The sequence below is a fragment of the Dendropsophus ebraccatus genome, chromosome 5 (assembly GCF_027789765.1).
Source record: "Dendropsophus ebraccatus isolate aDenEbr1 chromosome 5, aDenEbr1.pat, whole genome shotgun sequence".
Lineage (NCBI taxonomy): Eukaryota > Metazoa > Chordata > Amphibia > Anura > Hylidae > Dendropsophus > Dendropsophus ebraccatus.
In genome coordinates, this window is record NC_091458.1 from 97,720,554 (window position 1) to 97,741,208 (window position 20,655).

Here is a 20,655-nt window from a genome sequence, read left to right on the forward strand (position 1 = left end):
ATAATGCAGGTGTGTCTCTCCCGAATATATACCTTTATTATCTTGCTGGGCAACTGAAACATCTAAACCCATGGCTGCAGGTAGACCCGGGTCACTCCCCTGATCAACACTTGTTGGACTTCATTTCCCCGATCTCACTGTGGTCCTACTTGGGTGCAGGCCCCACCAGCCCACAAAGTAGGCCGTAAAGTCTGGACGGCGGCCGGCAACAAATTGCAGTTTCGGGGTACCCCCCTGGAAGCTCCGCTATGGAATAATCACTCTCTCTCGCACCTATTATCTCTCCCTGACCATAACTATTGGGTTCAGGTAGGGGTCCTATATGTGAGTGACATGTATGTAGACCATGCCATACGTACTTTTGATTCCCTCAGGGACTCCTTTGGCATCCCGCGTACCTCCTTCTACAGGTACCTCCAGCTGCACCACGCCCTGAACGCGCAGTTCCCAACCCCAGCGACTTCATTGTCCTCGCACCCCTTAATAGGTGTAATTAGATCCCAAGGCCCAGGAGGCCTAGTCTCCACTCTCTTCTCCTACCTGATCACTGCGGTGGTGGCGTCCAGCCCTTTTCCGGCACTAGACAAGTGAAAAGCACATATTCCTACCCTTGATGAGGAGGACTGTGAGGCCCTATTAGAGTCTCACAGATTTGTATCCCCAGCGGCCAATAACAAACTTATCCAATTGTACTTTATCCACCAGGCATATTTAACACCCCAGCGCCTATTTCGTATGGGCCGTATCCCAGCCCCCACGTGCCCCAAATGCCAGAATGGTCCTGCAGATTTCTGGCACATGGTGTGGATATTCCCGACCATTGCCTCCTTCTGGAGTGAAGTGACCCAGCTATTATCCTCGTTCCTCTCAATGCCAGTTTCACTGTCACCGTCAGTATGCTATTTGGCTTGTTGGAGGAGGAGGTCTGGGCGCACCACCAACACACTTTTTTAAGGTCTACGTTGTTTCTGGCTCGTAAATCCATTGCCATTAAATGGATGGACCCTCGCCCTCCTAACCTCCACATGTGGAAAAAACAAGTTAACACAGTAATGATGTATGATAAAATCATTTATTTGCACCGTAAATGTCCCAAAAAATTTGCTAAAGTATGGGGAGCGTGGAAAGATTCCCACCTGACAATATCACCCCCTGATAGGACTTAGCTGTGTTGTCTGCGTAATTCGAACACCTCTGTTATGTGAATTTGTTATGACTTGTTTTAGCTGAATTTTGCCTTTAAGCAGTGCCTTCTGTTATACTTACTACCTGATGGATATGCTTGAAATGTACATGATATTCTTTCATTGAAGATACATGGGCTATTTCTCTTCTGTACTGCTCTTTTCTACATTTTTTATAAAATTGAGTTTAAAAAAAAATATATTATTTGCTATATTACTAACGCTACTGTCCGCCAATAATGACCCGTTATACAGGCAGGTGATTTTATTCTTTAAAAAAATTAACTTTAGCCATAAGGGAGCAATTCAAAATATCAAATAAAAATGGAGTTAGTCCCATGTTTACCTCATTGGCTCTCTTGATTATCTTGTCATCAATATCGGTTATGACCATCACCATGACAACATCAATTCCAAAATACTGAGTCATAATTCTACGAATTATGTCAAATCGAACATAGGAACTAGAAAAAAAAGTAAAACAGTTGATAGTCTTCTTCACTTCGAGACACTAAAGTTATTTAATAGAAAAAGCAGCAAATAAAAGACACAATTTCAAGCTTTTTTGTAATGAATGTAAGCTTAAGGGAACAGCAATTCATTTCATAACTGAAACGCACCAAGTCCCTTCACTCCACACACTGCCCCCATGTTTATTTAAAGTGACTCTGTACCCACAATCTGCCCACCCCAAACTGCTTGTACCTTCAGATAGCTGCTTTTAATCCAAGATCTGTCCTGGGGTCCGTTCAGCAGGTGATGCAGTTATTGTCCTAAAAAACAACTTTGAAACTTCCAGCCCTGTGCCAAACTGGCGTGGCCTAGATTGTCTGTGCACTAAGCTGGCACAACCTCTCCATCCCTCCTCCCCGCCCTCTTCATCAATAGGAATGCCCCAGGAAGGTATTCTCCTATTCATCAGCTGTGTGAATCATGCACATGGGCTGGATGGTTAAGGCACCTGTGCAGTGTGCACTGCAGAGGAATAGGAAAAATCCTGCCAGTGGCATTCCTAATGATGAGGAGAGTGGGGAGGAGGGACGGAGGGGTGGTGCAAGGTTAGGGCACAGATACCCTAGGCCACGGTAATTTGACACAGTGCCGCAAGTTTAAAAGTTGTTTTTTTAGGGCAATAACTGTATCACCTGCCGAACGGACCCCAGGACAGATCTTGGATTAAAAGCAGCTATCTGAAGGTACAAGTGGTTTGGGTGGGGGGGGGACAGATTGTGGGTACAGAGTCGCTTTAAGCTTCTTGACACAGATCTATAGAAGTAATCTTTTTTGTAAAAGTAAAAATAAATTTTTATAAAATTATAAGTGTAGGTCATTTTGTTAGCATAAAATAATTGAATGCATCAGTATTTATTCCTTCAGGTCAATGTTTAGTAGAGGCAGTAGAAAGGACAGGCTTCAGTCTGTGTGGAAAGCTATTAGAGGTGGGCTAATTGATCTGTCTTTTTTGTTTGGTTCACTGGCCATTTGTATAAGATGGAAGAATCAATTTGCCTTTTATGCTAAATTTACAAGTGGCAGAAACACTGTAGAGTCTGGCAGGTAAAATCTGGTGCAGAATACAGTCTTGGGCCACTGCATCAGATTTTATAACCTCATTCACATGCATAAAGTCCCCCCCCCCCCCACCCCCTCTTCCCCGGGTACAGTATATAAGGATATACAGTGTTCTGTACACAGCATATACATATTGTTACATATAGTACACAGGGGAACAGGGCCCTGCTCTGTATAGAGCAGGGCTCGAGCAAAGCAAGGGACTGTTGATGGCAGCAGAGGAGGCAGTGTCACCCCTTATTGCTGCCAGTCAATGGAAGTATATATGTAAATTAAAAAAAAACCCACTAACTTTTTAAAATAAAGTTATATTACTTTGTAATATGAATTTATTAAAGCATTGTATTGGAAATATACTTTCAGTCGCCAGAGTACCCCTTTAAGTTATTAACTATATATATGTGGAAACAGGAAACTCTAAGCTGAAAGTCACTTTTCCAGCAGGTATGCTCACTGTGCAGCCTGAAGTCTCCTTCAACTCACCGACATGGCTTTATTACAGCTCTATACCAGTGATGGCTAACCTTGACACTACAGCTGTTTCAAAACTACAATTCCCATCATGCCTGAACAACCAAAGATATGGCTTTGGCTGCCCAGGTATGATGGGAATTGTAGTTTTGCAACAGCTGGAGTGTCAAGGTTAGCCATCACTGCTCTATACAATAAGTTATCCAAAACCACCTACTGCACTCAAAAATATATGGGCTCTTACCTTACGGTTACAAACCCACTTGGCGGGTCTGCAGCGAGTCTCCATGCTGCGTTTTTGCAGCGAGACTCGCTGCAGATCCCGGCCCTATGCTTTTAATGGTAGACAAACACGCAGCAGGGATGTACATCCCTGCTGCGAGTTTGTCTGCAGCCCACCCCATTAACCCCCCGGCCGCCGGAGCTGATACTTCACCTGATCCCGCGGCCGGGGCTGCGGGGGGGGGGGGGCGATCGGGCGGCCGGGGCTGCGGGGGGGCGGCCAGGGCTGCGGGGGGGCGATCGGGCTGCCGGGGCTGCGGGGGGCTGGCTGGAGCATATACTTCACCTGGTCCCCGCTCCGGCTTGCTGAAGACATCGGGAACCGCCGGAGCCGGGATCAGGTGAAGTATCAGCTCCGGCGGCCGGGGGGGTTAATGGGGTGGGCTGCAGACAAACTCGCAGCAGGGATGTACATCCCTGCTGCGTGTTTGTCTGCCATTAAAAGCATAGGGCCGGGATCTGCAGCGAGTCTCGCTGCAAAAACGCAGCATGGAGACTCGCTGCAGACCCGCCAAGTGGGTTTGTAACCTACATGCAAATGCATCTAAGAGATACAGAGTCAGGTTTGTGTTCTTTATAATGGCCTAAGTGAACCCAGCTTCAGGGGGTTATGCACCTGTGTGAGCAGCACATTTTCAGCAATAAACTTAAGGGATCCGTAGTGTAGTCCAGAGTATTCGGTACTCTAACAAATGGCAGATTTATTTAGTTGCTTATACAGTTGTAAAAAACATAACTTACCATGCATGTCCAAGATGTGCATGATCGTAAACTGTTGGCCCGCAGCTATACCTGAAAAGAAAAAACAATATTACCAAATGTAGGAAGGGTGCTAAATGCAGGAATGGCATTATAGCTTTACTACTAAAGGTCTGCATTACAGTGAATTAAGACAGACATGCTTACATTTAAGGCTGCATACAAGTGACATAAGCACACAGCCCATTAAGTATTATTTTTCTGCCATCACATTAGGTTATGGTCTATTGGTAAGATGTAAAAAATGAGTTCCCTACTAGATTTTATAGCAACTGGTGAGTGGTCAGAGCCCCATGATCTACAGGGGTAGGGAACATTGGCTTTCCAGCTGTTGCTCCCATTATACCTAGACAGCCAAAGCCAGGTCTACTGTGCCCTTTTACTCCTTGACAGACAGCACATAGAGACATCTGTTGCTCTAGCTCTAGTGGTGCAGGCACGGTGAGTCTGACAAGTTAGGCATTGGTTTATCTAGTTCACTGCACCCACCATGCTACGCAAAACAGCAATGCATATGAGGGCTGGGCGCTGTAAGCTGAGTCCTGTCTTTCAGTTTAGACGTGAGAGGGCAGAGATTCCCTGCAGAGAAGTCAGGGTGCACAATGTTCGGCCCTTCAATTGTGCGAAACTACAATTCCCATTATGACTGGCACACTTTGGCTATCTAGGCATGATGGGAATTGTATTTTTGCAACAGCTGAAGGGCTGCACCGCTGCCTTAGGCAATAGTTACATAGTTAATTTTGGCAGGACACAGACATCATTCAGAGGTAACATCGGTATGCTTTTATTGCATTCTATTTAACATTGCCAGCAGTTTAAAGGACAACTCCAGTCAAAAGTATTTAATATGTTATTACTTATGAAAAGTTAGACAAATTTCTAAAGTACATTAATTATGGGAAATGCACATATACTGCTATTTCCCTTAATTTAGATGATCAGGGAGACTTCAATTTCTCTAAAAAAAAAAAAAAGTGACATCACAAGCCAGGGTGTAATTCCTATGGAGTGGCCAGCAGGGGGTGCAGTATATGTGGAAGCCTATGGACTTTATTGAAGTCTATGGAGTATGTAATGTAATGTGAAACCTACACTTTACAGAGGACCATGTGTATGGGGGATATATGGAAGGCACCGAGCAGGGAGTTGTAGCACAATTAGATCAGAAAGAATGGTTTTAAGTTTAGTTATGCCACAGTATTTAAAGAGATTGTCTCATTTAGTCAACCAATAGAAGTCCTACCATAATATATATATATATATATACACACACACACACACACACGCACACACTACCGTTCAAAAGTTTGGGGTTACATTGGAATGTCCTTATTTTTGAAGGAAAAGCACTGTACTTTTCAATGAAGATAACTTTAAACTAGTCCTAACTTTAAACAAATACACTCTAATGTGGTAAATGACTATTCTAGCTGCAAATGTCTGGTTTTTGGTGCAATATCTACATAGGTGTATAGAGGCCCATTTCCAGCAACTATCACTCCAGTGTTCTAATGGTACAATGTGTTTGCTCATTGGCTCAGAAGGTTAATTGATTATTAGAAAACCCTTGTGCAATCATGTTCACACATCTGAAAACAGTCTAGCTCGTTACAGAAGCTACAAAACTGACCTTCCTTTGAGCAGATTGTGTTTCTGGAGCATCACATTTGTGGGGTCAATTAAACGCTCAAAATGGCCAGAAAAAGAGAACTTTCATCTGAAACTCACAGTCTATTCTTGTTCTTAGAAATGAAGGCTATTCCATGTGAGAAATTGCTAAGAAATTGAAGATTTCCTACAACTGTGTGTACTTCTACCTTCAGAGGACAGCACAAACAGGCTCTAACCAGAGTAGAAAAAGAAGTGGGAGGCCGCGTTGCACAACTAAGCAAGAAGATAAGCACATTAGAGTCTCTAGTTTAAGAAACAGACGCCTCACAGGTCCCCAACTGGCATCTTCATTAAATAGTACCCGCAAAACACCAGTGTCAACATCTACAGTGAAGAGGCGGCTGCAGGATTTTGGGCTTCAGGGCAGAGTGGAAAAAAAAAAAGCCATATCTGAGACTGGCCAATAAAAGATTAAGATGGGCAAAAGAACACAGACATTGGACAGTGGAAAACTGGAAAAAAAAGTGTTGTGGACGGATGAATCCAAGTTTGAGGTGTTTGGATCACAAAGAAGAACGTTTGTGAGACGCAGAACAAATGAAAAGATGCTGGAAGAATGCCTGACGCCATCTGTTAAGCATGGTGGAGGTAATGTGATGGTCTGGGGTTGCTTTGGTGCTGGTAAGGTGGGAGATTTGTACAGAGTAAAAGGGATTCTGAATAAGAAGGCTATCACTCAATTTTGCAACGTCATGCCATACCCAGTGGACAGCGCTTGATTGGAGCCAATTTCATCCTACAACAGAACAATGACCCTAAACACACCTCCAAATTGTGCAAGAACTATTTACAGCAGAAGCAGGCAGCTGGTATTCTATCGGTAATGGAGTGGCCAAAGAATGCCAAAGGTGTGCAATGCTGTAATTGCTGCAAAAGGTGAATTCTTTGACGAAAGCAAAGTTTGATGTAAAAACAATGTTATTTCAAATACAAATCATTATTCCTAACCTTGTCAATGTTTTGACTCTATTTTCTATTCATTTCACAACGTATGGTGGTGAAGAAGTGTGACTTTTCATGGAAAACACAAAATTGTTTGGGTGACCCCAAACTTTTGAACGGCAGTGTGTGTGTGTATAATATATATATATATATATATATATATATATATATATATATATATATACACACACACACACACACGACAGATCTTCACTATTATAGTGCCACTCTGTGAGCCATAGAGTGTTCACATCAAATCAAGCACATTATGCAAAGTAAAAAATATGTATATAGAAATCCGCAGTTGCAGCTTGTGCTTTAGACTTTGTAAATTTATTGTGGATTTTGACTTACTCACAGATGCTGTAAATTTAAAATGTACAAGTCAGTTCTGTATAGATTACTGGAGGATAGGATAAGATTTCTTTAACTCACATTGGCATTGCTTGTGCTGTAAATGCCTCAGGTTTACAAATGTGCAAACTGCAGTGTAATATAACAATCCTCAAAGCTTAACCCTTTCAAGACCAAGCCCAAAATGACCCAGTGGACCGCGCCTTTTTTCCATTTTTGCGTTTTTGTTTTTTCCTCCTCCCCTTCTAAGAGCTCTAGCTCTTTGGCATTTTTATCTACAGGGCCATGTGAGGGCTTGTTTTTTCCGGGAATAAGTGTCCTTTGTAATGGCGTCTTTCATTCTATCATTACATGTATGATGGAACCCCCAAAATATTATTTATAAAAATATAAATTGGTGAAATTGGAAAAAAAAAATGCAATATGGTAACTTTTGGGGGGTTCCTGTATCTACGCAATGCACTATACGGTAAAAATAACATGATACCATTATTCTATAGGTCAGTCCGAACACAACCATATGCAGGTTTACACAGATTTTCTGATGATTTTTTTTTTATTGAAATCCATTTATTTTTTAAATTAATAATAAAATGGTCCTTTTGTGACGCTTGGGCTGTATGGGGTGTCATTTTTTTGCGCCATGATCTCTTTTTTTTTTTTTTTTTTTTTTTTTATTAACACCCTATTTGTGTAAATTGGACTTTTTGATCACTTTTTATTAAATTTTTTTTTATTTATAACGTAATCCTGGAGCTTTTTTCCCTCCTTTCGTTTATGCGGTTCGCCGCACTGAATGACTTTTGTTATATTTTTTTTTTAATTATTTTTATATGTTTTATTTTTCAAATGGGGAAGGGGGGGATTTTAACTTTTATTGGTGGGCCTTTGGGGTATTGTAAAAAACATTTTTACTTTATTTTTTTACACTTTTTTAAGTCCCCTTGAGGGACTTTTACATACACTGATCATTGCTATGCCATAGGCATAGCATTAATCAGTGTAATAGGCGTTCTGCTGATTGAACCTGCCTGCGGCAGACTCAATCAGCAGAGCGCCAATCGAACCACACAGAAGGAGGTAAGAGACCTCCGGTGGTCCGATACAGTGATCGGGACCCACCGCGGCGGTCCCAATCGGTAAGTGACAGGAGAGGCCCCTATCACTTACACTTAAACGCAGTCTGTCATTAACGGTGAGGGCACACCTGCTATTAAGCGCTTTGCTCCGGAGAGCACTTCATAGCTCCCTAGAGACCCAGGACGTACGTTTACGTCCAGGGGTTAAAGGTGTACACGCTGCCGTACCATGCTCTGAGAGGAAAAAATACCTCTGTTCTCATGATTGGTGGGAGTCAATCACCTAGTTACCCCAAATTCTATGGCTAGGGATACCCTCTTTAATTTTATATCTGCCATTTAAAGGGAACCTGTCACCCCCCGTGCCGGGGTGACAGGCTCCCGACCCCCCGTTAGAGCCCCATATACTTACCTAATCCCGCCGGGTCCCGCTTCTGGAGGTGGTCGGGTGACGGAGATCTCAGCCGCTGCAGCCCAGCGCGCACGCTGAGAGATGAGTCCAACGCTCATAGAGAATGACGGAGCGCTGGACTCTCCTGTCATTCTCTATGGGTGTTGGACTCATCTCTCAGCGCGCGCGCCGGGCTGCAGCGGCTGAGATCTCAGTCACCCGACCACCTCCAGAAGCGGGACCTGGCGGGATTAGGTAAGTATATGGGGCTCTTACGGGGGGTCGGGAGCCTGTCACCCCGGCACGCGGGGTGACAGGTTCCCTTTAAGATGTGATCTTTATTGTGGGAATATCCCTTGTGTTAGGATGTGATCTTTATTGTGGGAATACCTCTGTTGGATACCATCATGGCAGGTTTTGGACCTCAGTTCACTTATAGCAAGCAGCTATTGAAACCTAAGGTAGTATTGTAAAGTTATATTATACCAGTTCACCAACCTGTAGCTCTCCAGCTGCTGCAAAACTACAACTCCCACCATGCCCTGACACAGTAGTGGACATATCGCATGTTCAGCCGGTTCGGATGCACAGGGGCCTGAATAAGGAGAGGTGCCCGCTGCTATCATGTTCAGGGTGCTGTAGTGCAGGGTGAATGGGTTGAACATCAAACTGATCTGAACAGTGGAGAAAGACTTGCCAGCATCCTGCACACAGAGGAGAGTGTTAAAGGACCTGGATCACATGACCTGCAGGTCCTCAATATTACCATGTCGAGATCAGCCTGATAACAGAGAGGAAGAGGGGGAGGACTGAGAGCTGTAGGTGCCTGGTAGAGATGAGCGAACCTTGAGCATGCTCGAGTCCATCCAAACCAGAGCATTCGGCATTTGATAAGTGGTGGCTGCTGAAGTTGGATAAAGCTCTAAGGTTGTCTTGAAAACATGGATACAGCCAATGACTATATCCATGTTTTCCACATAGCCTTAGGGTCCATTTACACAGAAGGATTATCTGACAGATAATCTGCCAAAGATTTGAAGCCAAAGCCAGAAATGGATTTGAAAAGAGGATAAATCTCAGGCTTTCCTTTATGACCTGATCTCTGTTTATAGTCTGTTCCTGCCTTTGGCTTCAAATCTTTGGCAGATAATCTTTCTGTGTAAATGGACCCTTAGGGCTTTATCCAACTTCAGCAGCCACCGCTAATCAAATGCCGAACGATCGGGTTCGGATGGACTCGAAGTGCATGCTCGAGGTTTGCTCATTTCTAGTGCCTGCGATAGCAATGGGATACAACACCCCATGTGTTAAGCTGAAGCTTCATCAGGAGCTGAATAGACCTGTAACTAGCCTGTATTTGTATGTAGCATGAGTACTTGCTCTAGCAGGGTGAACATAGCAGCACAGAGCGGGGGTGGTGGAAGTGGGGTCTGCGGCTGCGTGCAGAGTATATTATACATAGCACGGGATATACATGTGTGCAGAAAACCTTTAAAGAGTCAAGAAGATCACATGACCAGTCAGCCATTATAAATTGCCAACACTCATGCTTGCAATGTACCGTTAGGGTTCTCTTCTGTAGTAATGGCCTCAGGTCATATATCTGTGATGTTTATATTCAACCCTCTGCCTGTCTGCCCTTTTTCAATTTCAGGGGACTTCTCCTTTAATACTGGGCTATAAGAGAACCCACCACTAAAAGAAAATGCTTTCCAGCTTATACTGTCTCTCATTCCAAAAATCTAGTGACTGACCTATGTGATTATAAACATGTTCTGCAGCAGATGATATTGTTTCTGGTTTAATAGTTCCTATTAGGGACAGTTCACACTAAGCAAAAGGCATTTCCTCTCTGAATCCGCCCCTAAAATTCCACCCGAAAAATTGGTGCAGAGCAATTTTCCGTTTATTTCAATAAGATTTCCACTCTGCTCTTCACACAGCAGAATTTCCATTGTGGATCCTCTTTCCGCCAAAGAATTGACATGTCAATTCTTTAGGTGGATTCTGCTAGACAAATACTATAGAAGTCAATGGGGCTTAAATTCTACTCGAATTCTGATCCAATTCTGCCTGAGCTGAATAGACACAGAATTTCAAGCAGAATTGTTTTCTTATTAATTCCTCAACACAGTATGAATGGGCCCTAACACTTGGGAGATGATTTCTCACTGTAGTCTATTCATGGTATATAGGTCTGCACTAGTGTAATCACATTTCAGTGTATTTGTGTGTCAGTGGTGTGTGTGTGTATCAATGTTAATGGTGCCTGTGTGTGAGTACATACATGTGTGTGCATGTCAGTGGTATTTATATATTTGTGTCAGTGTGTGTGTGAGAGTTGGTCCTCACCATAGGCAGTAAACATTTGAAGCACTTAGCACTTTAATAGTAGTGTATATAAGCAGTGGCGGATTAAATGTACCCTAGGCCCCGGGCTGTCCACCCAACCCGCCCCCCCCCCCCCCCAAGTCAATTTGCCCATATTATAATCCCCTACTGCGCCCCCCCCCCCCCCACTGTCCCCAATAAACACTGCAACTGCGCCCCCACCCACACACACACACACACACACTGTCCCCAATAAACACTGCCTGTCTCCCCTCCCTGCTGGCCCCAATAAAAATAATGTTTGGTCCCTTGCTGCTACCCCCAGTAAGCATTGCCCACCCCACCTCCACTGCCCCCAATAAACATATTGCCACCTCACCGGGTCCCTGATGTTGCCCCCCCCCCCCCCCCCCCAAGGTCACAGCAGCACAGAGGATGTCAGAAGAGGAGGGTGCTGATCTTATAGGAGAGATCACAGCAGCACAGAGGATGTCAGGAGAGGAGGGTGCTGATCTTATAGGAGAGGTCCGAGCAGCACAAAGGATGTCAGGAGAAGAGGGTGCTGATCTATAGGAGAGGTCCGAGCAGCACAGAGGATGTCAGGAGAGGAGGGTGCTGGTCTTATAGGGGAGGCCGCAGCGCCCAGCAGCACAGAGGATGTGAGGAGAGGAGGGTGCTGATCTATAGGGGAGGTCCCAGCAGCACAGAGGATGTCAGGAGAGGAGGGTGCTAATCCTATAGGAGATGGTCCCCCTTTATAGATGGTCTCCCCTCTTTCCCCCTCTATAGATTGTCCCCCACTTTCCTCCCTTATAGATGGTCCCCCACTTTCCCCCTCTATAGATGGTCCCCCTCTTTCCCCCTCTATAGATGGTCCCCCTCTTTCCCCCTCTATAGATGGTCCCCCTCTTTCCCCCTCTATAGATGGTCCCCCACTTTCCCCCTTTATAGATGGTCCCCCTCTTTCCCCCTCTATAGATGGTCCCCCTCTTTCCCCCTCTATAGATGGTCCCCCTCTTTCCCCCTCTATAGATGGTCCCCCTCTTTCCCCCTCTATAGATGGTCCCCCTCTTTCCCCCCTTTATAAATGGTCCCCCTCTTTCCCCCTTTATAGATGGTCCCCCTCTTTCCCCCTCTATAGATGGTCCCCCTCTCTCCCACTTTATAGATGGTCCCCCTCTTTCCCCCCTTTATAAATGGTCCCCCTCTTTCCCCCTTTATAGATGGTCCCTCTCTTTCCCCCTTTATAGATGGTCCCCCTCTATAGATGGTCCCCCTCTTTCCCCCTTTATAGATGGTCCCCCTCTTTCCCACCTTTATAGATGGTCCCTCTCTTTCCCCCTTTATAGATGGTCCCCCTCTCCCTTTATAGATGGTCCCCCTCTTTCCCCCTTTATAGATGGTCCCCCTCTCCCTTTATAGATGGTGCCCCTCTTTCCCCCCCTTTATAGATGGTCCCCCTCTTTCCCCCCCTTTATAAATGGTCCCCCTCTTTCCCCCCTTTATAAACGGTCCCCCTCTTTCCCCCTCTATAGATGGTCCCCCTCTTTCCCCCTCTATAGATGGTCCCCCTCTTTCCCCCTTTATAGATGGTCCCCCTCTTTCCCCCCTTTATAGATGGTCCCTCTCTTTCCCCCTTTATAGATGGTCCCCCTCTTCCCCCCCTTTATAGATGGTCCCCCTCTTTCCCCCCTTTATAGATGGTCCCCCTCTTTCCCCCCTTTATAGATGGTCCCCCTCTTTCCCCCCTTTATAGATGGTCCCCCTCTTTCCCCCCTTTATAGATGGTCCCCCTCTTTCCCCCCTTTATAGATGGTCCCCCTCTTTCCCCCCTTTATAGTTGGTCCCCCTCTTTCCCCCCTTTATAGTTGGTCCCCCTCTTTCCCCCCTTTATAGTTGGTCCCCCTCTCCCCCCTCCCTTATAGATGGTCCCCCTCTTCTCCCCTTTATAGATGCCCCCCCCAGTCAGTAAATAACACAAAAATAACAAAATACAACTCACCTACCCTGCGTTCCCCCGTCGATCCTCTCTCCTTCTGCAGTCTCCGGCTAATGCGCGGCTGCTGGGGGTGTCCCGTCCTCTCCCCGGCAGCGCGTGCATCACACAGTTCCTAGTGCCGCCTGGGCCCTGACTTCCGGTACGTGCGCTCCCAGTACCGGAAGTCAGGGCCCCAGGCGGCACTAGGAGCTGTGTGATGCGCGCGCTGCCGGGGAGAGGACGGGACACTCCCGGCAGCCGAGCATCAGCCGGAGACTCTTGTGACCACAAGCGAAACAATGCTTGCGGTCACAAGAGCCTGCAGTAGCGGGGGGAAGGGGGCCTCCCGGGCGGCATTATAATCCGCCACTGTATGTAAGCCACGGTGTGATACTATTATATCTAAGTTATGCTGTGAAATACCAGTGCAGATAACCAGTGTTAAACCCTTGATGACCCAGCACATGCCTGTACATTCTGGGGTGGGCAGGGGAGTTTGGGGGGGAATCAGTCTTTGACCCTACTCTGAACCACATGGCTCCCGGCTGCTATCAACAGCCGGGGAACACTGCTATTAGCAGGCTTGGCCCAATTGCCGTGCTTGGTTAATGATCCATTTGAATGCTGCTGTCCAAACTGACAGCTGCATTTAAAAGCTTTTAAAGGGAATGTACCATCAGGCCCCGGCTGAAGCACTGGAGGCGGGCTGACCCACCTCCAGTGAGAGGAAACCTTTGCCCCTCTATGACACTGCTCCATTAGAATCAATGGAGCTGTATCAGAGGGGTGGGGATTTCCTCCCACTGGGGATGGGTCAGCCCGCCTCCAGTGCTTCAGCCGGGGCCTGATGGTACATTCCCTTTAATCCCCATTTATGGTGGTCTAGTGGTGGGATTGCTCCCTACACAATGTGATCACTGCTTCTGCCCAGGCTTCAGTGCTGCAATCATGTCGATTCCAGCTTGGTGCTCGATTACAATGGGCTCCACCCCATAGTAATCGACCGCTGATCTCATTGATCAGTATGGTACATATGTACTGCATTAACCCCTTGCCTCTAAAGCCTGTTTTGGCCTTAATGACCAAGCTAATTTTTTAAAATGTGACCTGTCTCACTTTATGCGCTTATAGCTCAGTGATGCTTTAACGTATGCTAGCGATTCTGAGACTGTTTTTTCATCACATATGGCACTTTATGTTAGTGGCAAAATTTGGTCACTACTTTGTGTTTTTTTGGTGAAAAACATCAAAATATCATGAAAAATTTGAAAAATTAGCATTTTATGAACTTTGAAATTCTCTGCTTCTTAAAAAAGGAAGTCATAGCACATAAATTAGTTACTAAATCACATTATCAATATGTCTTCTTTATTCTGGCATAATTTGGTAAACATATTTTACTTTTTTAAGGTGTTACGGGGCTTAGAAATTTATTAGCAATATATCAAATTTTCATGAAATTTCCAAAATGGATTTTTTTTAGGGACCAGTTCTTTTTTTAAATGGATTTAGGAGGCTTGTATACTGGAAACCCCCATAAGTGACCCCATTTTGGAAACTAGACACCTTAAAGAATTAATCTAGGGGTATAATGAGCATTTTAACCCTACAGGGGCTGTAGGAAAGTGTTCACCATTAGGCCATAAAAAAATAAAAAATAATATATACGTTTAGATTAAAGTTTCTAATTTTCAAAAGGAACATGAGAAAAAAAAACACCCCAAAATTTGTAACGCAGGTTCTCATGAGTACAACAGTACCCCATATGTGGGCGTAAACCACCGTATGGGCACACAGCGGGGCTCAGAAGGGAAGGAGCGCCAATTAGCTTTTTTAATGCAGATTTTGCTGAAGAAGTTTCCGAGCGCCAGGTGTGTTTGCAGTGCCCCTGTAGTGTCAGCAGAGAGAACCCCCCCCCATAAGTCACCCCATTTTCGAAAGTACACCCCTCAAAGAATACATCTCGGTGTGTGGTGACCATTTTGACCCGACAGGTATTAGATGAAAGTATTCAGAATTAGACAGTTAATATGAAAAACCTGTATTTTTCCAATAATATGTTAGTTTAGTTTGAAATTTCTCAATTTCACAAGGAACAGGAGAAAAAAAGTACCCCAAAATCTGTAACGCAGGTTCTCCTGAGTAGAACGGTACCCCATACGTGGGCATAAACCTCTGTATGGGCACACAGCCGGGCTCAGAAGGGAAGGAGCGCCAATTAGCATTTTCAGTGCAGATTTTGCTGAAGAAGTTTCTGAGCACCAGGTGCGTTTGCAGAGCCCCTGTAGTGCCAGCGGAGTAAAATCTCACCATAAGTCACTCCATTTTGGAAAGTACACCCCTCAAAGAATTCATTTTGGGGTGTGGTGAGCATTTTGACCTCACAGGTATTAGAGGAAAGTATTCAAAAGTAGAGAGTAAAAATGAAAAACTCGAGTTTTTCCAATAATATGTTTGCTTAGTTAGAAATTTCTAAATTTCACAAGGAACAGGAGAGAACATTCACCCCACAATCTGTAACGCAGGTTCTCCCGAGTAGAACGGTACCCCATATGTGGGCGTAAACCATTGTATGGGCACACAGGAGGGCTCAGAAGGAAGGGAGCGCCAATTAGCATTTTCAGTGCCGATTTTGCTGAAGAAGTTTCTGAGCGCCAGGTGCATTTGCAGAGCCCCTGTAGTGCCAGCGGAGTAAAATCTCACCATAAGTCACCCCATTTTGGAAAGTGCACCCCTCAGAGAATTCATCTTGGGGTGTGGTGAGCATTTTGACCCCACAGGTATTAGAGGAAAGTATTCAAAAGAAGACAGTAAAAATGCAAAACTCGAATTTTTCCAATAATATGTTCCTTTAGTTTGAAATTTCTCAATTTCACGAGGAACAGGGGAGAAAATTCACCCCAAAATCTGTAAAGCAGGTTCTCCTGAGTAGAACGGTACCCCATATGTGGGCATAATCCACTCTATGGGCACACAGCAGGGCTCAGAAGGAAGGGAGCGCCAATTAGCATTTTCAGTGCAGATTTTACTGAAGAAGTTTCTGAGCGCCAGGTGCGTTTGCAGCGTCCCTGTAGCGCAAGCGGAGTAAAAAAAAAAAACATAAGTCCCCCCATTTTAGAAAGTGCACCCTTCAGAGAATTCATCTTGGGGTGTGGTGAGCATTTTGACCCCACAGGTATTAGAGGAAAGTATTCAAAATTGGCCATTAAAAATGAAAAACTCGAATTTTTCCGATAATATGTTGGTTTAGTTTAAAATTTCTAAATTTCACCCCAAAATCTGTAACGCAGGTTCTCCTGAGTAGAACAGTACCCCATATGTGGGCATAAACCACTGTATGGGCAGACAGCAGGGCTCAGAAGGAAGGGAGCGCCAATTTGCTGGAGCAAAACCACAGCTAGTAATGGTTATTAGAACAGCGCAGTAACTAAAATACAATAAAAAAATGAGATTACAGGTAATGCAGGGTGGTTTACGGGCAACCTGGGGTGGTGATGGGCAACCTGGGGTGGTTACGGGTAATCTTCAGGTGATTACAGGCAACCTGCTGTGGTTACGGCCAACGTGAGGTGGTTATGGACAATCTGGGTTGGTTACAGATAAACTAAAGTGCTTATATGTAATTTGGGATGGTTACGGCAATCTGGCATGGTTACGGGCAATCTGGAGGGGGTCATTGGCAATTTGGGGTGGTTAGAGGCAACGTGCGGTGGTCAGGGGCGACGTGGGGTGGTCAGGGGCGACGTGGGGTGGTCAGGGGCGACGTGGGGTGGTCAGGGGCGACGTGGGGTGGTCAGGGGCGACGTGGGGTGGTCAGGGGCGACGTGGGGTGGTCAGGGGCGACGTGCGGTGGACAGAGGCGACGTGCGGTGGTCAGAGGCGACGTGCGGTGGTCAGAGGCGACGTGCGGTGGTCAGAGGCGACGTGCGGTGGTCAGAGGCGACGTGCGGTGGTCAGAGGCGACGTGCTGTCGTCAGAGGCGACGTGCTGTCGTCAGGGGCGACGTGCGGTGGTCAGGGGCGACGTGCGGTGGTCAGGGGCGACGTGCGGTGGTCAGGGGCGACGTGCGGTGGTCAGGGGCGACGTGCGGTGGTCAGGGGCGACGTGCGGTGGTCAGGGGCGGCGTGCGGTGGTCAGGGGCGGCGTGCGGTGGTCAGAGGCGACGTGCGGTGGTCAGAGGCGACGTGCGGTGGTCAGAGGCGACGTGCGGTGGTCAGAGGCGACGTGCGGTGGTCAGAGGCGACGTGCGGTGGTCAGAGGCGACGTGCTGTCGTCAGAGGCGACGTGCGGTGGTCAGAGGCGACGTGCGGTGGTCAGAGGCGACGTGCGGTGGTCAGAGGCGACGTGCGGTGGTTAGAGGCAAGGTGCGGTGGTTACGGTCAACGTATGGTGGTTACGGGCAACGTGCGGTGGTTGCGTGCAATCTGGGGCGGTTACGTGCAATCTGGGGCGGTTACGTGCAATCTGGCGTGATTACGGACAACCTAGGGTGGTTACAGGCAACCTGGGGCGGTTATGGGTAATCTGGGAGTAAACTGCAGTTATTACTATAATAAAAAAAAAGTGTGCGTTTTATTTTTTTGTGTTTGTCACTTTTTGTACTTTTACACATTTGTTTCACTGTATTACTATGATTACTGTGATATTTTCTATCACAGTAATCATAGTTCAGTGACAGAGACCAAATTGGTCTCTCTCACTTTAAATTTTCAGAGCTGGCTGGTTGTGGAGAGCATGCTCACTTCACAACCAGCCAGGACGTCGAGGAGGAAGGAGCTCCAGGATCAGGTAACTTTTATGGGGAAGGGGGGTGACTGGGGGGGTGGGGGGTGACACTGTAACACTTTTTATCCCCTGTCACCAATGATTTATGGTGACAGGGGATAAAAAGTGCCGGCAGCACTGGGAACAGGCGATCAGCGGTATATAGTATATACCGCCGATCGCCTGCTCCGGGACCACACGGGGGGGGGGTCCCCGATCACTGCCCCATGCTCTCCGCTACCTCCGGTGGCGGAGAGCATGGGGCTTTGATCATTATTTTATTTCCATCCCTGCGAACAAACAAAAGATCCAAGATGGCCGCCCGGGTACGGTGATCTGGGGTCTGATCGGGGGTCTGATCTGGGGTCTGAGGGGACAATTTTCATCTCCCCCCGGTAATAGCGGTGATCTCCGGTATCGGAGGACGAGGGGAGGGGGGCCGGGGGACATACGTGCTGCAGCCTCCCCCCGCCGCCCGATTGCCGGATTTTTACAAATCTCCCCATAGACGCTGCGGTCGCATTGGCCGCGGCGTTTATGGGGTTAACTGCCCGGGGGGGGGGGGGGGGGAGCGCGGCTCCCCTCCGGGCAGAGGCAGCAGGGGGATGCTGTGTCACACAGCCTCCTCCTGCTGCCCGATCTCACCTAGGGACAGAGGGGGGAGGCAGGGAAGCCATGACGTTCCTGGAACGTCATGTTGCGGGAACTACCTGCATTACATGACGTTCCAGGAACGTCATTTTGCGACAAGGGGTTAATCTCTATGAGAGATCAGTGGAGTTACTATAGAAATCCCCCATGGGGGCTACAAATATATTTTTTTAAAAGTTTGCATCAATAAACTATCCCATCCCATAATTTAAGAAAAAAGTTTAAACCACCTTCCCATTTTATAAATCAATTTTAAAAAAAATAAACATTTTTGGTGTTGCTGTGTGCGTAACTGCTCAAACTATTAAGTTTTAGCATTCATGATCTTGCATGGTAAACAACGTAAGAAGAAAAAAATACCAAAGTGCTGATTTCTGTTAACATCAAAGCCAGAAAATTTGTAATAATGATGATAATAGAGCAATTTGAAGAAAGTTGTTCTTTTTTAACCCCCCACCCCCACCCCCCAAACACACAATTTTTTTTACTTTTAAATGAGGGCTCATGTAGGACTGTAGGACAGAAAATGGAAGCGCAAGCATAAAAGGTAAAATTGGCCTAGTCATCAAAATTTAAAGAAATTTTGCACATTTATGCACAATACTCTCACACGTTTGCACTACACTACAGTGGTGGCAATTGTTGAGCACATGTAGGCATGCATAGTTTTATATGCCCTGGGTGGGGAGGAGTGTGGTGGCTGGTTGGGTTAGGGTGCCCCCCTGCCCTGTTTGGTACAGACACACTAGCAGCTCTGCATCGGTCCTGGTACTGATGTACCTGCCAGGACCGGGCTCAGCCGATGGCATTACCGTATATTACTAAGCCTCGCTAGATAAAACGCTGTGTTCTAGACGTGTCAGTACAGCGAGGCTTTATTCTATGTGGATGAACCCCCCAGCCACACGCTGCCCCATCCCTCTGCCCAGTACACACACAGCGGATGTTCTGACCATGTCGCCACAGCCGGCCTGTGCAGCACGAGCTCTTCCTTCCTCTTCGTCAGGCTGTTGTACACTTGTAGTCCCGAGTCGTATCCACTAGGGGGCGCCCAGTGTCCAGCAGCAGAAGTGCATAAGCCGCCGACCCGAGTAGTCGCAGTCAGTCCAGGGAGCAGTCTGCAGCCGTGCCGCACTATACAATGCATTGTCCCAAAAACACCCACAAGTCGCAGGAAGCTTGGCGCTGTCAGGCACACGGTGCGGTACCAGAACGCTGTCAGTGACTCCTCATACCGTCATGAGAGAAGCCGGCCTGCCTCCCCCCATGAAACCAAACCTCTTCCTCTGCCCCTCCCACCGCTAACCCTTTATCTGCCGTAGAGCAGGAAAGTATCCAGCTCCTCATACGGCAATATCACCCTGAGACGTGGGGCTGGCTGTTCCCTGACGTGGAGGGTCTAAGTCATGTGACTATCACAGCCCGGTACCACATTGCCTGTACCCCGGCCTGTGCACCGGAGAGCAGCGTACAATACCGGGGCTGCACCGGAGTAGGCTCCTCCTGCCGACCTCACAGGAGGAGACGCGGCACTACAGCCCGCTCACACTGTAGCTACAGCCGCCTCCTCTCCAGAGACTGTGTGTCTGCCTGTACGAGCTCTCCAGGACCGGGCAGGGGTCTCTCCTCCATTATAGTGCCTGCTGGCGCCATCTACACTCGTGTACACTAGATTCCCACCTCAACTCTACATGAACCACGAGTGAGACAGGAGCCATGGAGGACTTAACATCACTAAATATTGGTATTCAGACAAGGTGACAATATCCAGGACTGCCATGCTGGTGGTCACCAGGTTCTGAGAAGGTGACAATATCCAGGACTGCCATGCTGGTGGTCATCAGGTTCTGAGAAGGTGACTATCCAGGACTGCCATGCTGGTGGTCATCAGGTTCTGAGAAGGTGACAATATCCAGGACTGCCATGCTGGTGGTCACCAGGTTCTGAGAAGGTGACAATATCCAGGACTGCCATGCTGGTGGTCATCAGGTTCTGAGAAGGTGACAATATCCAGGACTGCCATGCTGGTGGTCACCAGGTTCTGAGAAGGTGACAATATCCAGGACTGCCATGCAGAAGGTGACAATATCCAGGACTGCCATGCTGGTGGTCACCAGGTTCTGAGAAGGTGACAATATCCAGGACTGCCATGCTGGTGGTCACCAGGTTCTGAGAAGGTGACAATATCCAGGACTGCCATGCTGGTGGTCACCAGGTTCTGAA

The 20,655-nt window shown here is 46.9% G+C and overlaps 1 protein-coding gene across 1 annotated transcript in view; it reads right to left on the minus strand.

Annotated features, from left to right (window-relative positions):
• The window catches only part of CARS2 (cysteinyl-tRNA synthetase 2, mitochondrial), a 56,274-nt gene extending 36,585 nt beyond the window's left edge, over nucleotides 1–19,689 (minus strand). Inside the window, exons 1-3 of the mRNA XM_069970771.1 lie at nucleotides 19,386–19,689; nucleotides 4,251–4,301; nucleotides 1,531–1,648 (exon numbers count right to left, since the gene is read on the minus strand). Coding sequence (XP_069826872.1) covers nucleotides 1,531–1,648; nucleotides 4,251–4,301; nucleotides 19,386–19,579 — 363 coding nt within the window. The 5' untranslated portion in view covers nucleotides 19,580–19,689. The remainder of the gene's footprint in view (nucleotides 1–1,530; nucleotides 1,649–4,250; nucleotides 4,302–19,385) is intronic.
• Between the last annotated feature and the right edge of the window lie 966 nt (nucleotides 19,690–20,655).